Source organism: Neolamprologus multifasciatus, chromosome 10 (assembly GCF_963576455.1).
Source record: "Neolamprologus multifasciatus chromosome 10, fNeoMul1.2, whole genome shotgun sequence".
In the NCBI taxonomy this organism is placed as follows: domain Eukaryota; kingdom Metazoa; phylum Chordata; class Actinopteri; order Cichliformes; family Cichlidae; genus Neolamprologus; species Neolamprologus multifasciatus.
Window position 1 is genome coordinate 4,000,747 of NC_140448.1, and position 18,827 is coordinate 4,019,573.

Genomic DNA, 18,827 nt, shown 5'->3' on the forward strand with positions numbered 1-18,827 from the left:
TTCTTAAAAAAGAAAAGAAGAAAAGAAGAAGGACCTAATAGATACTTAATAGATATTTTTCATAACAGGCACTAACTGGTCATAGTTTACACATGTACTAGCTGGGTTTTTTATAGCATTGTTCTACCATTGTTCAGTATATCTAAGACACAATCAAAACGATACTACCATCAGTGTCCAGTACTGAAAAGAATGGCAGCACTGTCATGCACCACATGCAAAATTGAGAGTAAACAGAGGGTTTGTTGACAGCACAATATATCTTGTTTGGGTTTAGCCTCAAGGCACATTGCTCACTTATCAGTAGAAAAAATAATCTGCCTTTTGTGATGGATTCGATAAATATCTTCTGACTTGTGCTAAACCGCCTTAAGCAAAATTGACAGTGTCTGTTGTAATATAACTTCGAACAACATGCAAAATTAGGAAACATATTTAAAGTAAAAGGACAAATATGCAATAAATGTTTCATCTCCCTCCTGTTTAAATACATAGAGACAATATTGTCTGAATGAGTATCAGCAAAACACTGATGAAGAAATACACTAGAATGATCCTACAATGATATGTACAACAGTCAAAACTCACTGGTTTTATTATCCCTTACTGTTTCACTATTAACATAATATTTGGTTTAAAAATCTGTAGTTTCGGTATGTAACGTTTTGTAATGTGTCATCTCATAATCACAGAGTTGATTTGGGAATTTTCTATCTGTGCTGATCTTCTCCTCAGTCATGTCATCCTAAATATAACTATTACTGAGTCATCAGCTCAAGGAAGTAGTTGCTTAACCCACCCACTCAACGATACTTCCACTCCACAGCCTATATAACACCAGACTTGAATGTATGCACACAAGTCAAAACAGTGAAGAAGTATGAGGTCTCTCACCGGGTGTATTCTGTTCAGTCTGGCGACTGCAGTTCTCTCTGCGCCGCTTTCTGGAGTTTCTGTGGAAGATGAAAGTTTTGCAAAGGTATGTATATGTTTCCTTTGCTTGTCCTATAATTGTAACACAAGTCCTAGGACTATGGGGTATTACGAATATTGTTCAGATCTCATGTTTTTTGACAGAACTACCTGAAGAAATTCTTCAACCTCACAGAGGAGGAGGGTCCAGCTGGCAGAGGGGGCATCAGCCCGTTGAACAAGAAGCTGGCTGACATGCAGAGATTCTTTGGTCTCCAGATCACCGGGTCTCTGGATGCTGACACTTTGGCCATGATGAAGAAGCCGCGCTGTGGGGTTCCCGATGAACAGGTCGCTCGTTTCTCCATTTTTAGAAACAAATGGGAGACAAACAGCCTCACATACAGGTGAATGATCTAAAGACACAACATAACACACAACGTGAGAAAATGTGACCACACTAATGATTTTCTTGGATATTGTTGTGCTCTGCAGGATCGAGAACTACACACCTGACATGTCTGTGGCAGAGGTGGATGACTCCATAGACAAAGCTCTGCAGGTGTGGGCCAAAGTCACTCCACTGAGGTTCACAAGGATCTACAGCGGCATTGCTGATATTATGATCTCCTTTGCTCGCTGGGGTGAGTGCAAATTTTTTTCAGCAATGGAAGATGCATCATTATTAAAAATATGAGTCTAAAACAATAGAAAATAAAGTATGGATAGGTTACTCAGAATCAGAATACCCTAAAGAAATCATATACTTATACACACAATACCTCTAATCGGCATTATATTGTATTACATAGAGTTATATATGTTTTAGATTGACTGTTTGGATCCACTTGGAGATAACTATTTACCAAATGTTTCATGTCAATGTGTGCACAAAATGGTTTGTAAATTTTGGCTTGTTTTCCTTATTTAACAGAACATGGTGATTATAATTCCTTTGATGGGCCCAGTAAGACTCTCGCCCACGCCTTCGCTCCCGGTGATGGTCTTGGAGGGGATGCTCATTTTGACGATGATGAATCTTTCACGTTCCGCTCAAGCCGTGGTGAGGTTTTCACTTATCATTTTTCCTTTTTTGATCTTTACGTGCTGTGATTTTAGAAAATAACTGCATTGTCGCACTGAGTCCTGTAACCGACCTGCCATTATGTGTTTTCGGCTTCAGGCGTCGTCCTCTTCATTGTCGCCGCCCATGAGTTTGGTCACTCTCTGGGCTTAAGTCATTCCAATGTCCCTGGTGCCCTAATGTTCCCAACGTACTCCTACAGAAACCCTGACACCTTTGTTCTGCCTCAGGATGATGTTAGGGGCATTCAGTACCTCTATGGTGAGTACTGAGGGTCTGAATATTGCTTTGGTATTGCTGCTCATTTTGACCTTTGGTGGATTGTGAAGCAGGGGTTCCCAAAACGTATCTTTTAAATTCTAGGTTCAAACTCTGGGAAGGATCCCTCTGTGGATGATCCCAAACCTCCCACTACTCCTGATGCCTGTGATTCTACCATGGTATTAGATGCTGTCACAACCTACAGAGGAGAGATTATCTTCTTCAAAGACAGGTTTCAGATATGCTCCGCAGCAGAGTGCTAAAACATCTAAATCCACAGCTTAGTAATGATTGTTTGATGGCTCATGTTTGCCTCTATTTATTATCAGCTTCTTGTGGCGTAGCTACCCCCAGAGCCAGACTCCACAGCAAAGCCTCATCAGAAGCTTGTGGCCCAGTGCCCCTGTGGACATCGATGCTGCGTATGAGAGCCAACAGTTAGACACAGTGTTTCTGTTCAAAGGTACCGGTTTCTCCTTATCTATGTAAGAAACACATTCCATATTTTAGAATCTAACTTAAGCGTTTTCAATCATTTTCTACAGGTCGCAACGTTTGGGCCTTCACTGGCAACCAGCCCGTGCGGGGCTACCCTAAAACACTAACTGCTTTTGGTCTGCCAAGAGGAGTGAGGAAAATCGACGCTGCCCTTAATGATGTAAACTCTGGCAAAACTCTCTTCTTTGTAGGCAATAATTACTTCAGGTGAGTTGAAAGTTTACCAGTTCCAATTTTCACTGTGAGCTACTCTATACCAGCGGTCCCCAACCCCCGGGCCTCGGACCGGTACCGGTCCGTGAGTCGTTTGGTACCGGGCCGCGAGAGTTGAGGCTCAGGTGTGAAATGTATAGTTTTCAGGGTTTTTATCGGTTTTCAGCGTTATTTTGTTATCGTTTTTATCGTTAACTCGGTTTTCCTGGGTCTTTTCACGTGTGTTATAAATAAATTTTCTTTTTTTCGGTACCGGTACTAGTTTTATTTTGTTGTATTTATCCGCGACACCTTAAAGGCCGGTCCATGAAAATATTGTCGGGCATAAACCGGTCCGTGGCGCAAAAGAGGTTGGAGACCGCTGCTCTATACTATTAACGTCAACTGGATCAATCTATTTTCTGTTTTTCTCCAGTTATGATGAGTCCAGAAAGACTATGGAGCAGGGATATCCCAGACCGGTGAATCAGGCCTTTACAGGCCTGACCAGAAGAGTTACGGCAGCTTTCCAGCACAAAGGTGAGTGGTCCTCACTGCTAACCTGAAATTAGAGATTTAAAAAAAATGTCTTGCCAGACTAAAAGTCATGCTACTGTCATTCTAATTTCCACACTTTTAACATAACAGCAGAACCAGAAGCAGCTCTAAAACTCTTGAAAACTCTTTAACACTTAAACTATACGCTCCAGTGTAAAACTGAAAAGTGGCACCTACTTTATAATGAGTCTAAAAACATAACCTCCCTGAACAACAGTTAAGTATTAAGTACTGAGCTTAGAGACAGTAGTAGGTGGATTTTTTTTGGCAAAGTCTGCTGGCTGTATTTATGCTTTAAGCTAAGCTAACCGTCTTTTAGTTTAGTATAACCAACACATGAAAGCAGTGGCCTCATGTATATCGTTAAATTAAGACAATGTATTCTTTTTGTGAACCATTTCTTTAACTAGTATTTAGACTAACACTAAGCCATTGTTCTGCAGGTTACACTTACATTTACAGTGGACCCTACATGTTTGAGTACGACCTGGGGACTGGGACACGGCACCGTGTGTTGAGGAACAGTTACTTCCTGCGCTGCACGAACCACTAGACGAATAGGTCTTTGTTTTTACAGTATGTAGTAATTGTGCAAACTAAGACAAAAATCTGTAAACAAAGCCTACAGTATTATTCGAGTACTTCACTGAAAATGTTTAAACTGCACTCAGTTTCTTTTCAAACATATAATAAAAGTGGGGCTTAAGGAGTCAGTACTATAATCTATAAATATATGATCTACACATCCTTGCCTCTGCTAAATTATTTTGATCCCAGATGGACACAAAATCTTTGCCCTTGCCTGAGTAATTCATTGTACTTTAACAACAGTTACAGCTCAAATAAGATTGTTTTAGTGCTGCAAGTTTTGCTGAAACAAAACAAAACTAGTTTATACTGGAAACAACTGAATTAAAAACTGATATTGGTATCCTGATATGACTGAACACCCTCTAAAGATTTTGAGAATATTAACTGAACAAGTAGTATTATGTTAAAGGGGGATTTAATACTGCATTGTGCTATAGCTGCAGAAGGTATGAGATTGATGAGCACTGCATTAAGTAATTAATTTTGAGAATATTTTAATAACCTTCTAAATGCAGCTTCAAATGTATTTTCTGAACGTGTTTTGTTGTAATTGCTCAAATGACTTCATTTTAAAAGGAGCATTCACTAATAAATACACTAAATGACTTCCTTGTCTTTAGACTGTTTCTTAACTATGATATGAAAAATGACTGTATGAATGTTAAATAACTGATGGTTACATGTCTTATTTATATAAAAGCTGAACTGTTTAAATACATCTGATACTTTTTGGTTATTATATCCAATATAAATAATACATTCTCACACAATATAATAAATACATTACATGGCTTCTTGGCATAACAACACATCTGTACGGAGCAGAATGTCATCGTCATGGGCCATTGATTCAGTGCTTTGTGTTCATGGACTTCTTGACTTCTTCATTATGATGTTTCTAGAGTGACTCATATTTATTAGTTTAGTTTTTCTTGGAAAAAGAAGAAAAAACAACCTCTGCTTACCACACAGCCAGACGCCGACACAGAAATCTGTACATAGACACACACACACGCGCGCACACACACACACACACACACACACGGTGCTGATGAAATACCCTGATGTCCTGCTTCAAGGCTTTTCAGACTGAAATCAACATGTTCTTGTTGATGAAGAGAACATGCATGAACATGACGTAAATTCCTTTACATGCAGATCTAAGGAATATATCTCCCCCTATAGACACACACACACACACTAACACATTCCTGTTGTTCTGAATAGGCCTGACACTTGCAGGAATGCTTTATGGTAATGCTGGTCCTATTCACAACACTGGCACTGAATATTTCCATAAAAAAATATGCAACTAGCTCATTATAAGCTTTAAAGTCTTTTCCACAGCATTGAAACATAGCTGCTAATCATGTTAATAATCTGACCTTTGCTGAAGGTAAGCTTGTGCTCCATATTATAGTGAATGCTTGGATTATAATTCTTTAAATGATTAGATAATGATCAGCTTGCAGTGCAGGGAATTATGTGTCATTTTGCATGAAAATACTTTTGCATATTTCCAAATATGCTGACAACATATTAACTGACTCATTGCACTCTCTAACCTAGTCTGAAATAGTTAATACCAGCAATTAAACTATACATTTTAAATTGTTATTATTTTATGGGAAACATTAACCTAACCAAAGATACAATGGCATAAATTAGGCCTCCTTTCTTCTTTGATTTCTTCTTCGTACTTTCCTGCCAGACAAAAACGCATACTGGTAATACATATGATGGGGGACTATCAAAATAAAACAGAAAACCAACACTGAGACACAGACTGAGACATACCAGCTTGACACAGACAAAAAGGAAGACAGAGACAGGATACAGAGGGACCAGTCAGACATGGGGTAATGACTGGGGGAGCAGACGATAAATAGACTACAGAGGACAAAATATATGATGAGAGAAAATAGCAATGCACTTGTAATACACACACCCAGACTTAAATACAAGAGCCCAAACCTCACACGAAACCCAAAATACTGACTCAAAGTCCCTGGACCATGAGAGAATCAATTTATATTCAACAGCCATTTCTTCATTAAGCAGAAACGTTTCCTATTGGCACTTAAATGAATAAACAGTGGAACTGGAACCTGTGAAATACTGTAAAATAAAATATTTATTTATATATATTTTTAAAAAATTATCAAGGTACATGTGATTACTGTTTGTTGATCTTAAAAAAAAAAATAATTAAAAAAAAAAAAAAATATATATATATATATATATATATATATATATATATATATATAAAACCCAATATATTCTATATATATAACCCAATATATTTTATTTAAGCAATACACGTTGGATGTTGTGGATGAAACTACAATAACTACAATGCTTAGCCAAAGATGACGTAGGAAGCACACCTCCTCCTGTGATTGGCTGATGCGTTTAGTCGTGCGCTGCTGAAGGTGAAGCGTCAGTTCTGTGTCTCAGTCAGAAATGTCATCCAGTGGACTTTTAACCATGCACGCTCAAATCTGTAAACGTCTGGTAAGTGATGAGCTGTGAAACTGTCATCTTAGGTTTGTGGTCATGTTGTTGTAAGGCACAGGAAGGCTAGGCTAGCAGCACAGGGCCCTGTTAACTTCAAGTAGCTGTGCTAACCTTGCTCTGTGTGTGTGTGTGAGTAGCGTCCTTGGCAGGTTAAAGTAATGCAAACACCTGAAAACATACTGTACTTGTAGCTGGTTGGTCAGAGTACTTTAAAGAAGCAGCAGTAGTATGCTTTACTGGCTTCAATACAGTCGACAGTGTACCAGAAAGGACTAGTTGACACCAAAACAGGCTAGCTATAGCATCAGCTGCAGCTAGCTTAGTTAGAACTCAAAGCGCCCACAAAGAGTACCATTGAAACTCTAGCTCCTGTCACTTCATTAGGCAGCTGATATTACCTGAATACCTGCCTTTTATTATCATATTTTTCACGGTGACCGTTTTATTCTAGAGCTTGATTCTAACGTGTGATGTTCGGGTCTGTGGGACACCTTTTCATTGTTTAGTAAACGTAACGTTTTTCAGATTTATCGGCTAATTTTCTGTGAAGAACATATAAAATAACCCATTTTTAATGATCTCGCACTGTAATCGTGTTTGACACGTTTCGTCCCAGTTATGACACATGGCTTAGCTGCTGCTTCTGGACAGGTGAAGCGGCAGAATTTGGGTTTGTTGTTGTTGTGTGTGTTTGTTTGTTTGTTTTTCCCCGGGACTGAGTCATGTGCGCTGGTGTTTGTAATTATTAAGTGAATGTTTTTAATTAAGACAAACGGGCACGTGCACATGTAAGAAAATTAATACTAGATCTCTCATTGTTATTTATGCTGTGGATTGTGAAGACTAATATAGAGTATTCATTCACTAAAACACCAGAAAGTGTAATTGAATAAATATGATTTTACTGGAATTATTATTTGCTCATGCAAGTTTTTTACTTTTAACAGAAAATGATATTTGCTGCATCAAGTGGCTTCACACACAGTCTAACATCCTGCACATTCAGAAACGTATTATTTTGACTGTAGTAATGAAACCAATGAAAATTAAAGAATTGTTGTGCTATTACTATAAAATAATATCATTTGTTACTATTTGTTAATAATTGTCATTACAAATGAGTCCTTGACCTCAAAAAACAAAAAGAAAAACTTCTCTTTCTTTTTTATTCCCACTAATTCTCTCGGTGTAAATGTCTCATAAAAAACAGGAGAGCTGCATGCAGATGCAGTTTCAGTGTAATTAAAACCGCAGACTCAGACTGACACGTTGCAAAAGTTCAGGAGCAACCTCTTAACTGTGTTGTGTTTGCTTAGATTCAAAAAGGTATCTAAAACATCAGAGCTGCTTCTAGCTTTGTTTGGCTGTGTGGAACAAACCTGATGATGGAAAGTGTCAGACGACTAAAACATCAACTAAACACATCCAAACTCTTTTTTTTTTTTACAAAGCTGAGGAGGTGACTTGGAGGGAAAAAACCAGGCCAACTCAGTCTGAAAGCTGAAAACCTGTGTGGCTGTCACAATCAATATAGCCCTCGTTTGTCAGTATGTTTAATTCTATAAATTGTTTTAAATAGGTACTCTGCTCTTTACAGTCACAGCTTGTTGTCTTTAACAGTCTCAATGTTTTTCTTTCCCTGTTTGTGTGGGATTTAGCCGCGATAACACCTGCTGTTTTCATAATTATCAATAGCCTGATATAACAAGTACCCTTATTTAGACTTGTGCAGCAGCTGCCTGTGTTATTGTTTCACAGAATAGGATTATGAGACTGTGACAATAGTTAAAAGTGGCCTGCAGATGTTACGGTGGAGACGGGTGTCAGAAAGTTTCAAAGCCTCAGGACGTTTGAACGTTTTACAAAACCTGTTTCTACTATGTGGTGTATACATATGGTAAATGGTAAATAGCCTGTATTTGTATAGCGCTTTTACTAGTCCCTAAGGACTCCAAAGTGCTTTACACACCCAGTCACACACAGGTGGAGGCAGCTACAGTTGTAGCCACAGCTGCCCTGGGGCAGACTGACAGAAGCGAGGCTGCCATATCACGCCATCGGCCCTTCTGGCCAACACCAGTAGGCGGTAGGTGAAGTGTCTTGCCCAAGGACACAACGACCGAGACTGTCCGAGCCGGGGCTCGAACCGGCAACCTTCCGATTACAAGGCGAACTCCCACAAGGTTCAAACATTTCAGTCACCTTCATTCTTGTAATTGTTCTTGTAATTCTCCATATCATTGAAAGGATTCTCTGATTGGGGAGTTTCAGGACTTTTAGACAAGAGAGAACATTTGGAAGATGACAGACGGGAAGAGTTTTCAGAACATGAGTCATTTTGCCTTTATTGGATAGAACAGTGCAGAAAGTAGACATCAGGGCAGGGCGAGAGTGAAGGGGTATAACACACAATCAATGATCTGGGGCTCTAAATTCCATACGTTGGTCACTTCCTCAGCCAGGTGAGCCAAAGCAGCACCATCAGTTCAGAGTCTGAAAGTGAGCACGAAGACAGGATTTGACACTGAACACCTGCCCCAAAGCAAACCCTTGGATATCAAAAATGGTGAGACTGAATAGTCTCCTCGCCCAAAGAATGAGCCATTCAGCTTGGCTGGTAGCATGGTGCAACCAGGGCCAGCACAAATGGTGGTCCATCTTGTGGAGGGCGTCAAAGCTGATTTTTACTCTTCATCCAATGTCAGTAGATGTTCCCTGATTTGATCCGTAGCAACAGAAAGACAAGCTTCAATGTGTGTGTCAGAGGTGGACGGCAAGTAGTACATATGTAACACACACTGTTGTATAGGGTAGCACAAAAAGGCTGCTTGTAGATGATATATCAATCTGTTGAAAGATATAAATGTCAGTAGTGATGACATTTTTTTGCCTTTATATTTGATTCAATTTACTATTTCTATTACATTTTATGACCAAAAATCAAACAGCATATTTCATAAATGGGCTTCAATAGAAGTAAATGACCAAATATTAACCGTATATATGGTAGGGGTGGGGAAAAATCGATACTGTGTAGCATCGTGATATTTTGTTTGCTAATAATGTATCGATACAGGGACAGCAGAAATCGATATTTTGTTACAAAAAAGGTTTTTGTGCTCTGACTTCAGAGCATGTTGATCCTTTTTCTGAGCAAGAATCCTGACATTCCTTCACTGTCCAAATGTGTTTAACTTGTTTTTGGCAGCAATAAACATGACAGTTTACTTATTTTAATTTAAGACATGTTTTATTTTAATTAAGTTTAAAACTTTATTTAATATAAATGATATTTTGTTTTAATTTACTTTCAAATTCTTCAGTTGCTGAAGGGGCTGCATAGTTTTCATAAACTGCATAGTTCAGAATAGCTATAATTGTACCAGATGGTTGATTCAGTTAAGTTGGACTAGACTGTAATACAAACCGTTCAGTTTGTCAACAATAAAACTGAAATGAGAGAAAGACTGAGTGTGAGACTTTGATATTAGATAAAATGAATATTGATAAAGTTTACCTTTATGTACAGAATCTGAATATCGCAAAATATTTTTAAAAATTGCAATAATATCGTATCATGCGTTAAGTATCGTGATAATATCGTATCGTGGGATGTATGGTGATTCCCACCTCTAATATATGGTCTATCTATATTACTTGGACTTGGGGTAAAATAAACATCTGTTAAGTACTTTTAGATACATTGTTATGGTTGTATTGGATAAAAAAAAATGCCCTAAATGTGTTGGGTCCATCAGACCCACAAAACAAAGGTCAGACACCTGTCATAGGCATTATGGGCGATCGTGGCTCAAGAGTTGGGAGTTCGTCTTGTAATCGGAAGGTTGCCGGTTCGAGCCCCGGCTTGGACAGTCTCGGTCGTTGTGTCCTTGGGTAAGACACTTCACCCGTTGCCTACTGGTGGTGGTCAGAGGGCCCGGTGGCGCCAGTGTCCGGCAGCCTCGCCTCTGTCAGTGCGCCCCAGGGTGGCTGTGGCTACAATGTAGCTGCCATCACCAGTGTGTGAATGTGTGTGTGAATGGGTGGATGACTGGATATGTAAAGCGCTTTGGGGTCCTTAGGGACTAGTAAGGCGCTATAAAAATACAGGCCATTTACCATTTACCATTATATTAGCTGAATACTTATGTTCACTTATTATTTATAACACTTATGATCTTGTCACTGTAGGCTCACAAGTATCTGTCAAGAACCTACACATCTCATCCTTCCCTCAATGTAAGTACTATCACTGAGAGCCTGCACTGACAGTTAATCCTCTGTAGAGCACAATAACATATATACACTAAATGTATGGTCATAGGAAGTCGTCATTGTCAGCGCAGTCCGCACTCCGATGGGATCCTTCAAAGGCAGCCTAGCTTCAGTTCCAGCCACCAAACTGGGCTCTGTTGCCATCAAGGGGGCCATTGACAAAGCAGGTATGTTCGGCCACTTCACTTTCGCTGCTCGGACGGATCCCCTTTCCTCTGTTGCTAGATCAACATCAGCTGGTGCTGTGTCCAAATAATGGGTTGAGTATCTGTCTCTCATGAGTGGAAACAGGGCTGCATTAAAACTGAGGCAGCTGTGCACGTTCAGTATGTTGCCTTTGTGTTTAGGAATTGCTCCGGAAGAAGTGAAGGAAGTCTACATGGGCAATGTGCTTCAGGCTGGCGAAGGACAGGCCCCCACACGACAGGCCTTGCTCGGTGCAGGTATGACCACTCGGCTGTATTTAACCCACAATATTGATACATCTGTGCTGCCTTGAGGGATATTTTTGAGTCTGCAATATGAATTATTCCCAATTTGTTGAGCTAAACATTGTTTTTTGAATATTATCTGTTGACATCGGAGGCAAATTTGCTGCAGTTTCAAATGTGCATCCAAGCAGAATCCAGAGCTGGTGAGAAGATGTCTTCATCTAATTTCTGTTTTAGTAAGAATGATGTCTCTGATTGCCTCTACAGGACTGACCCTCAGCACACCAGCAACAACCATCAACAAAGTCTGTGCGTCTGGAATGAAGTCCATCATGATGGCAGCTCAGAGTCTAATGTGTGGACACCAGGTATTATCAGCATTAAATATGCAAGCTGTAACAAAACACGAGTGCAGATTCTTCTGAAATACTGCATCTTGTGCTGTCATGCTAGTACTCGATCACAGATGTGATCCTGATAGATGCATAAATGCACGTGTTTATCAGGACTGAAAGAAACGTTTGTTTATAATGGGCTATTCCGGCTTTGTAATGCAAATTACTCTGACTGTAGTTCTATATGTGTGACTTAGGATGTGATGGTGGCAGGAGGCATGGAGAGCATGTCCAATGTACCTTATGTGATGGCAAGAGAGACCCCATCCTACGGAGGAGTGAGGATGGAAGACCTCATTGTGAAGGACGGACTCACTGATGTCTACAACAAATTCCACATGGTGATCCTCATGTTCTGCTTATTATTGGAAAATTATAAGGCCTATATGCATTTAGAGCATTATAATATTGTTGCTCTCTTACAGGGTAACTGTGCAGAAAACACAGCCAAGAACTGCAAAATCAGCAGAGAGGAGCAGGACGCGTACGCCATCAACTCTTATAGCTGCAGCAAAGCAGCGCACGAGGCCGGTGTGCTGGCAAAGGAGATAATACCTGTTACTATTCCCCAGAAAGGTACAGGAAGATGGGAATACCATGTTTGTCTCGGCCCAGTGACTTTAATTAGTGTTATTGCACAGCTAATGTTGTTGATGGGGTTTTGCAGGCAAACCTGATGTGGTGGTGTCTGAGGATGAGGAGTGGAGACGGGTCGACTTTAGCAAAGTCCCCAAACTGAGGGCTGTGTTCCAGAAAGAGAACGGTAACGATGAGTCATAGAGCAACATGAAGCTGTGTGAAGCATCCACATTCTTCTTGCACTTTAACACTAATTAAAATAATTCAATTCAATTCAATGTTATTTATATAGCGCCAAATCACAACAAAAGTCGCCTCAAGGCGCTTCATAGATACAGAGAAAACCCAACAATCATATGACCCCCTATGAAAAACAAAAAGATTAAAAATGAGATTTTCTTTAATGTTTTTAACTAAGACGTGTAACATCAGACAAATACAGTGTGTACTGGGCGTGATCAGGTGTGTTTTATTATTTATTTATTTATTTTTTAATAAACTCACACACATAAATCTGTTTTTATTAAAATAACTTTTAAAAAAATTGTACAAGTAGTTCTGCTGCTACAGGAAATGTTAATAACAGTAATGTGGTTGCTCATCTGTGCGTTATTAAAGGTGTAATTTATTTTTTTATTTTGCTGTTTTCAGGCACGGTGACAGCAGCCAATGCCAGCACACTGAACGACGGAGCTGCAGCTCTTGTTTTAATGACAGCAGACGCAGCAAAAAGACTCAATGTGACTCCACTGGCCAGGGTTGTTTGTAAGTTTTTCGTGGACGCTTGCTTCATGAAGAGCTTTACTGTTGGTTTGTTCTTGGTTTGCACTCACAAGGTGAAGAAGGAGGCAGTGCTGGTCGATATTGCTGGAAAAAACAAAAAGACAGTGTAAAACCTAACCCCAATAATTACCTGACACCATATGATCAAGTACTTGGTGACAGTGGGAAAGAAAAACATTTAACAGGAAGAAACCTCTGGCAGAACCACATTGACCGCTCTTTTTTTTATGCTTTTTTCAGAGCATTTAAAATCACAAGAAAACAGCAAATAAGTTTAAGCATTGATATTTGTTAGAGGCATCTTTAAAAGTGGGTTATTGCAAACCCAAAGGCCGACTGGCTCCAAATAGTTGGACCTATATAAAGTGAAAAGAACTGGGTGGAAGCTGACGTGATACATTTGACCATCATTTGTTCCAGTGGTATCTGTTCAACTATCTTCATTAAAGTAGCAAAAATCTGTCATAAAAAATCTTCTGTTGTTAAACCGTTAGCTGGCTTTGTTTAGTTGTTGTTTTTCAATGCATCCTTTTGAATCTGACACCAGTTCTTGTTTATATCAAGTCACTGTGGTAAAATGAACTACTTTTGAAATGAAAGTGTTTCTTGTTTCCTCCTGAGAGCATCTTTGGATGACTTTTGGTTGCCAAACAGTTCATTTATATCTGTACATTCTCTGATTTGTTTTACACAGCTTTTGCCGATGCTGCAGTTGCACCCATCGACTTCCCCATTGCTCCTGCATTTGCTGTACCAAAGGTGGGTTATGAGCATGTAGTCTGGCACTTTCTAATTATTTTGCAACATTGACACAACCCCCAAAAACATGGTTTTACAGATTGAGGCCACCAACAGTTTTTCCCTCCTCGTCTTTTCTGTTTTTTCACTAGTTTGATGAGACTAGTCCTCTATTAGGCCAGTCTCTGTATCACCTTGTGCTTTTAGTAGTATGAGGCAATACTTGGACCCTACAGAGGTTACACAGGTAGACCAACTCTGACAGGGCGACACATCAACATCTGCCATTGACAGAAGGCTTTCTGTGTCTCCCAGCACAATTTCAAGAGCATGGGAGAGATTCAAACAGACAGGCAGTTACTTTAGGATAGCTGGACTGGGCCATAGAAGGTCCTCAACCCATCATCAGGACTGGTGTCTGCCCCTGTGTGCAAGGAGGAATAAGATGAGCACTGCCAGAGCACATCAACAACTCGTGTAGGAGGTCACTGAAGAACCCAGAATAGCATCTAAAGAACTGCAGGCCTCACTTCTTCCAGTCAAGATTACATAATATAAGAATAAGCCTGACCACAAATGGGAGAGTTTCAAGGACGAAACCACTGATGACCAAAATAAACACAAACTCCATTTTTCAAAAAAAAAATGAAGCTTTTTTTTGAAAAAAACTTCATTTTTTTCAAAAAAATCATCAAAAGATCTTGATGATTTTGGTAAATACCCCAAAACCTTTGGGAAAATATTCTGTGGATGTGGGAGACAAAAGGTGAACAAAGAATTCCTCCCAGTCCAACCTGAAAGTAGGGCTGCTCGATTATGGCAAAAATGATAATCACGATTATTTTCACTGAAATTGAGATCTCGATTATTTGACGATATTTATTTAACAATAACAATGTGTTGAATAATGACTTTAAAGATTGTCAAAAATAATATAAAATAGTGCAAATACTGATAACAGTGCGAATGTTTGCAATATAAGAAATAAATGAAAAATGTAAACATCTATGTTTAGTGAACTTTGCAGTGTTGCTCTGTGGTGCAGCTACGACACTGTAGCAAAGTTTACACACTGTGTCTACTTGATCCACGTCTGACTCCGCGAACCCATAATGTTTCCACACCACTCAAGTTTTTTTTTTACCTCTTTTCACCAACAGCAGTCACTCTCCTCTCCAAATAACTTCTGCTTAGCTTTCCGAGCTTCCCTCGGGTCCTCTTAATCAGCGTCCCCAGCCCCCGGGCCTCCGTGAGTCGTTTGGTACCGGGCCGCGAGAGTTGAGGCTCAGGTGTGAAATGTATAGTTTTCAGGGTTTTTATCGGTTATCAGCGTTATTTTGTTATCGTTTTTATCGTTTACTTGGTTTTCCTGGGTCTTTTCACGTGTGTTATGAATAAATCTTCTTTTTTTCAGTACCAGTACTAGTTTTATTTTGTTGTATTTATCCGCGACACCTTAAAGGCCGGTCCATGAAAATATTGTCGGGCATAAACCGGTCCGTGGCGCAAAAAAGGTTGGGGACCGCTGCTCTTAATTGTTGTGACGCGTGTTCGAAATGCAGAGAAGTGCGCTCGATTTGCCACACGGAGCAGCGCGAGAGTAAAGCACGTGGGAGGGGCTAATAATCGGCTCAGTCATTTTTATTGATCGTTGAATGCCCAGATCGTAATCGAGATTAAAATTCGATTAATTGAGCAGCCCAACCTGACAGGCTCATCGTCAGTTATCACAAATGCGTGATCGTGCTTCTTGCTGCAAAGGGTGACACAACAACACAATGACATCATCATTTAGAAACTGCATGTCGTATTTACCTGGGTTATATTTGTTTTGTGATTACTAAAGATTGTTCATATTTATATTTTTAGGTTAAATTAAAAGTATGTACAAAAGCGTAATATAATAATTATTTAGACCCATATGTGTGTATGACTGGACCCGTGTGTGTGTGTCTGTCAGGTGCTGGATGCAGCGGGGCTGAAGAAGGATGATATTGCCATGTGGGAGATCAATGAGGCCTTTAGCGTGGTTGTGCTGGCGAACATCAAGATGCTGAACATCGACCCAGCAAAAGTCAACGTTAACGGGGGAGCTGTGTCACTGGGACACCCCATTGGGTAGGTGGCACAACAAAATGTTACAACTTTAACTCATCGGGTTCTTCTCAAAAGTATTTTTTTCTACTAAATGTGTTTACATTTGTCTGAAATATTCAGATGTGGCCCATAATATTGCAGAAAATACATCATAACTGTTTCTCTTCGCAAACAAGAAACCTGGCAAGTAAGACACGTGACAGCCCTGCTAACTGTTTTGGCTTTGTCAGACTGTGGCTCAGGGGGTTGGGAAGCGCAACTGTAACCGGAAGGTCGCCGGTTCGATCCCCGGGCTCTCTGTCCTGGTCGTTGTGTCCTTGGGCAAGACACTTTACCTACCGCCTACTGGTGTTGGTCAGAGGGGCCGATGGCGCCATGTGGTAGCCTCGTTTCTGTCAGTCTGCCCCAGTGCAGCTGTGGCTACAACCGTAGCTGCCTCCACCAGTGTGTGAATGTGAGAGTGAATGAATAGTGGCATTGTAAAGCAGTCAAAGGAGCTTGCAAAGAAAAGCGTCTGGACTTCTTTAAGTTACTTGAAGACGTTTCACCTCTCATCCGAGAAGCTTCTTCAGTTCTAAGGTCAAATGGTGGAGAGTCCCAGATATAAACCTAGTGGGAGTGTCCCCCCACAGAGGGACAAAAGGACCCCCTGATGATCCTCTAATCGCATGAGCCAAGGTGTGGAACTGGGTGTGGGTCCCAATCAGCCAGAGTTTCGGGTGAGTTCATTGTGAAACCTGGCCCCACCTTATCATGCGAATTCCTGAGGTCAGATGGCCCAGGATGTGAGTGGGCGTTAAGGCGTCTGGGAAGGGAACTCAAAACTGGATTATAGATGGCAGACAGTTGGTGTCGTAAACCACCGCCTCTGTTCAAAGATGGTCGCTCACAGTGGACATAGATGGCTTCTTTCACTCCTCTTTCAAACCATCTGTCCTCTCTGTCCAAAATGTGAACATTGGCATCCTCGAAAGAGTGTCCTTTATCCTTAAGATGCAGATGGACAGCTGAGTCTTGTCCTGTGGAGGTGGCTCTTCTGTGTTGTGCCATGCGCTTGTGAAGTGGCTGTTTGGTCTCTCCAATGTAGAGGTCTGGGCATTCCTCGCTGCACAGTACAGCATACACCACATTGTTAAGTCTGTGAAATGTGGTGTATGCTGTACGACACCAACTGTCTGCCATCTATAATCCAGTTTTGAGATCCCTTCCCAGACGCCTTAACGCCACTCACATCCTGGGCCATCTGACCTCAGGAATTCGCATGATAAGGTGGGGCCAGGTTTCACAATGAACTCACCCGAAACTCTGGCTGATTGGGACCCACACCCAGTTCCACACCTTGGCTCAGGCGATTAGAGGATCATCAGGGGGTCCTTTTGTCCCTCTGTGGGGGGAAACTCCCACTAGGTTTATATCTGGGACTCTCCACCATTTGACCTTAGAACTGAAGAAGCCTCTCGGATGAGAGGTGAAACGTCTTCAAGTAACTTAAAGAAGTCCAGACGCTTTTCTTTGCAAGCTCCTTTGACTACGATGACCTGGATGACTGAGAACCTTCACAGACGCATTGTAAAGCACTTTGGGTGCCTTGAAAAGAGCTATATAAATCCAATCCATTATTATTATTAATTATTTAACTGGAGCAATGCTTAACCACAGGTATGTGGATCTTCTCTAAGCACTGACCTTAGCAATTGAGACTTTGTTGGCTATGCTTAAAAAGCCAGCTCTGTGCCAACAAACCACATAATTTAAATTAACTCTACAAAGTCAGTGTGCTCAAATGTCCAGCCTGAATTATTCTAGAAGCTTGTCAATGGCTAACAAAGGTGCCATGGCCGAGATTAACTTGCTAAGAGACATTTAAGCAATATAAATAGGTGTGTATGTATATTTGAGCCTGTATATATAGTATTAAACACGTATAGATGAGAGAAAATCCAAAATAAATTCAAACCTGTTTACCCAATTTATTGAAAGTCATTAAAGAAAAATCATTAAAGAAAATCTCAGAAAAATCATTCCCCTCTGGAAAAAGAACAGTCCAAATTAATCATTCCCAAAATGACTCGGCCTACGCTTGAAGCCGCCGAGGTGTTCGATGGCGGGGCTGACGTGATGCCACTGTTATGAATTAGATTTGCTACAGTCCAATAACTCCAGCCGTACTTATCTTGTCCGTTTAACATCTTTATTGCATTCCATCAGTTGTATTTATTGTTCAACAGTTCTCTTTATCCAACCTCATTTATCATAAATCACAACAGCATAGCACAAACTGTTTGCTTTTTCTGACATCTGACACTAATTACGTGTGCCTACCTTAAATACAGTCCCATGTTTGATTTCTGTGCACTTCTGTAGTACGACATGGCTTTTTAAACCTAGAGTAGAAAAGAAACTATTGCCCTCTATTTCTCTTTCCTCTGTCAGGATGTCTGGTGCAAGAATTGTGGGTCACATGGTGCACAACCTGAAGTCTGGTCAGTACGGGCTGGCGGGCATCTGCAACGGAGGCGGCGGAGCTTCTTCTATTCTGATCCAGAAGCTGTAAGAAGACCTGGCAAGAAGCTCCTGCTCCTTTAAGAGTGTTGAACTGTGCAGTGACTGTCTGCTGGTTCCAAAGGACTCTCACATCTATAAGCTCCTGTTAATTGTGAAGAAAGAATCTGTTACGTTAATGCTAGCGGCCTTAGCGAACAGCAATACGGGATTCCTGTGATGTCGTGACTCCAGTGTACAAAACACTCCTCTTGTTTGAGAACACGTCTTGTGCAAAAAATAGAATAATGTTTAACTGGTTAAATAAATAGTTTTTTGAAAGCACTGTCTTGTTATTGGTCTGTTGTGAGCGTGTGTATTTACTAGGGGTGGGTTTTTATAATCGATTTATCGATTAAAATCGATTCTGGCTTG

The 18,827-nt window shown here is 40.5% G+C and overlaps 2 protein-coding genes across 2 annotated transcripts; both read left to right on the forward strand.

Moving 5' to 3' along the window:
- The first annotated feature begins 632 nt into the window (after positions 1–632).
- Positions 633–4,768, forward strand: LOC146509388 (collagenase 3-like). Its single transcript, XM_085174881.1, has 10 exons — positions 633–979; positions 1,078–1,319; positions 1,408–1,556; positions 1,847–1,975; positions 2,096–2,257; positions 2,360–2,489; positions 2,587–2,720; positions 2,803–2,962; positions 3,384–3,487; positions 3,949–4,768. Exons 1-10 carry the CDS (start codon positions 881–883, stop codon positions 4,056–4,058), a joined length of 1,419 nt encoding a protein of 472 aa, XP_085031007.1. The 5' UTR covers positions 633–880; the 3' UTR covers positions 4,059–4,768.
- A 1,698-nt stretch (positions 4,769–6,466) lies between these two features.
- acat1 (acetyl-CoA acetyltransferase 1) lies at positions 6,467–18,737 on the forward strand. Its single transcript, XM_085174895.1, has 12 exons — positions 6,467–6,610; positions 10,805–10,852; positions 10,938–11,055; positions 11,236–11,331; positions 11,587–11,687; positions 11,912–12,055; positions 12,140–12,290; positions 12,382–12,477; positions 12,945–13,058; positions 13,771–13,835; positions 15,775–15,932; positions 18,345–18,737. The coding sequence occupies exons 1-12, from the start codon at positions 6,560–6,562 to the stop codon at positions 18,463–18,465; spliced, it is 1,263 nt and encodes a 420-aa protein (XP_085031021.1). The 5' UTR covers positions 6,467–6,559; the 3' UTR covers positions 18,466–18,737.
- The last annotated feature ends 90 nt before the right edge of the window (positions 18,738–18,827 follow it).